Here is a 2,063-nt window from a genome sequence, read left to right on the forward strand (position 1 = left end):
TGTATGTAAACTGCTGTATGGAAAGTGAATTTGCTCTGTAAATTTTCACCCAAATCACAATAAAAAAAAAAAAGGACACATATGTTTATATTTCTCAATACAGTCTCGTGCACAGCAAGCAATCAAAAAGAATTTATCAATTGAGTCAATCAACTAAAGCATCGTTGCTTTCATTATTTAATGAAAGTCAGGATATAAAACTTCAGTGTCAAATAAAAATTTTAAGTAATATTTCTTATTTATTACATATTAAGTGTCCTAAAAAATATAGATTTAAAATTTAAAGGGCTATGCTAAGGTTTTCTAACTCAATTATACAGGTGGTTAAAGGAAAAAGATAAAAAGTACAGTACAGTGTTTCAGTACTGAGTTGGAGAGAATCTCATTTATGTAATTTGGAAGCAAAGTTCTTTATATTTTTCTGATGCACTTACTTCTGTTTTAATCTGATATAGGAAGTGGATAAGTTGTTCCAAGCTTCAGCATTCTGAAATGATAGAACACAGTTATAGATGATTCTTATTCAGGTAAAATAATCACAAAAATGAAAAAATACAACACATTTTCCTATTCCAGTATGTGCTCTACAATCCTAATTTTCAATAAAGTATGTTTAAAATTTTATGAGAAAATTAAACTTTTATAATTTAAAAAAGTAATAAAAATAGTCAACTAAATGATATAATTATTATAGTACTAATTTGGATTTTATTTCCAAATTCAGATTTATAAAATAGTCCCACAAATTACAACATAATGTACTTTAATATATAAATTATAAATCTAAGATAATGCAGAATATTGTTTTCCATTATTTATTGTTATTATTCATCAGACAGGAGAATAAAGGAGTAACTATGCATTCTTCAGTGATATTACTAAGTATTCCATCAAATATACTACAATCAAGGTAGAACTATTCCTCTTCCCAATGATGAAAATAAAGTCATTACATAAATGTCAATTCTAACAAGAGTGGTATAAATTAGGTTTGCTATCCTTTTTGTTCCATACTTTATAAAATATAGAGTATATATTTCTCAAGTGCCACACATGATTCCCAAATTAAGTCACTGGATCTCCACTTCCAAACATAGCAAAATTAGTACTTAAGTTGATCTCTCACCATAAAAACCCACAATATGAACAAAATATGGGAAACAAATGATTTTGAGAGATTGAACAACAGACATTACAGGATTGTGATCTCTGAGAGAAAGGAAACAGCTGAGGTATCTCAACTATTAACCTAGTCTTCTATCTGGGGATACTTTCAGGTCTGCAGTACAGAGAGGGAGAAACCAAATAAAGCATGCCAAGTCTCGCTGAGCTAAGGAGAAAAAGATTACAGTTCAAGGTTGAAAAAGTGGCTGGAATTTGTGGGATAGAAGAGCAAAAAAAGGGAATTGTGCAGAGAATAAAAAACCAAACTCAGTGCCATAGAGTCAGATCTGACTCACAGTGATCCCTCCTTGGGTTTCTGAGGCAGTTATCACTACAGAAGTAGGTTGCTCAATCTTCCTTCTGGTGCAGAGAATAAACTTCAGGAATATCAAAAGATGACCTTTAAATCCTTGGTTGAATACTAAGCTGCACTTGTACAGAGCAAAACTCCTGATGGCCTGATAGAGAACAACTACCATGAAGCTGTGACTGAATGGAGGTTTTGGAGGTCACCAATGACAGTAGCCAAAAACCAAAAACCAAACTCACAGCCATCGAGTTGATTCTGACTCCTAGTGACTCTCACTGGGTTTCCAAGGCAGTGAATCCTTAGGGAAGCAGATTGCCCAGGCTTCCTTCCGTGGAGTGGCTGGTTTGAACCACCAACCTTCTGGTTAACAGTCAAATGCCATAGGCACTACACCACCAGAGCTCCTTATATATACATACACATGCACATATATTTCTATGTAAGGTCCTTGGGTAGGTAGTAAAGAGTTCTACGGAACAGGCATTTGACTGCTAATCAGAAGGCTGGCGGTTCAAACCCACCAGCCACTCCTCAGAAGGAAGATGGGGCAATCTACTTCTGTAGTGATACTGCCTCGGAAACCCAAGGA

At 34.2% G+C, this 2,063-nt stretch overlaps 1 protein-coding gene across 1 annotated transcript in view; it reads right to left on the reverse strand.

The window, feature by feature from the left end:
• Positions 1 to 2,063, reverse strand: part of TTC27 (tetratricopeptide repeat domain 27) — a 393,959-nt gene that overhangs the window by 93,524 nt on the left and 298,372 nt on the right. The window contains exon 15 of the mRNA XM_007938793.2: positions 435 to 487. Coding sequence (XP_007936984.1) covers positions 435 to 487 — 53 coding nt within the window. The remainder of the gene's footprint in view (positions 1 to 434; positions 488 to 2,063) is intronic.

The sequence above is a fragment of the Orycteropus afer genome, unplaced genomic scaffold (genome assembly GCF_000298275.1).
Source record: "Orycteropus afer afer isolate SDZICR_OR568_19922 unplaced genomic scaffold, OryAfe1.0 scaffold00054, whole genome shotgun sequence".
NCBI classification, from domain to species: Eukaryota; Metazoa; Chordata; class Mammalia; order Tubulidentata; family Orycteropodidae; genus Orycteropus; species Orycteropus afer.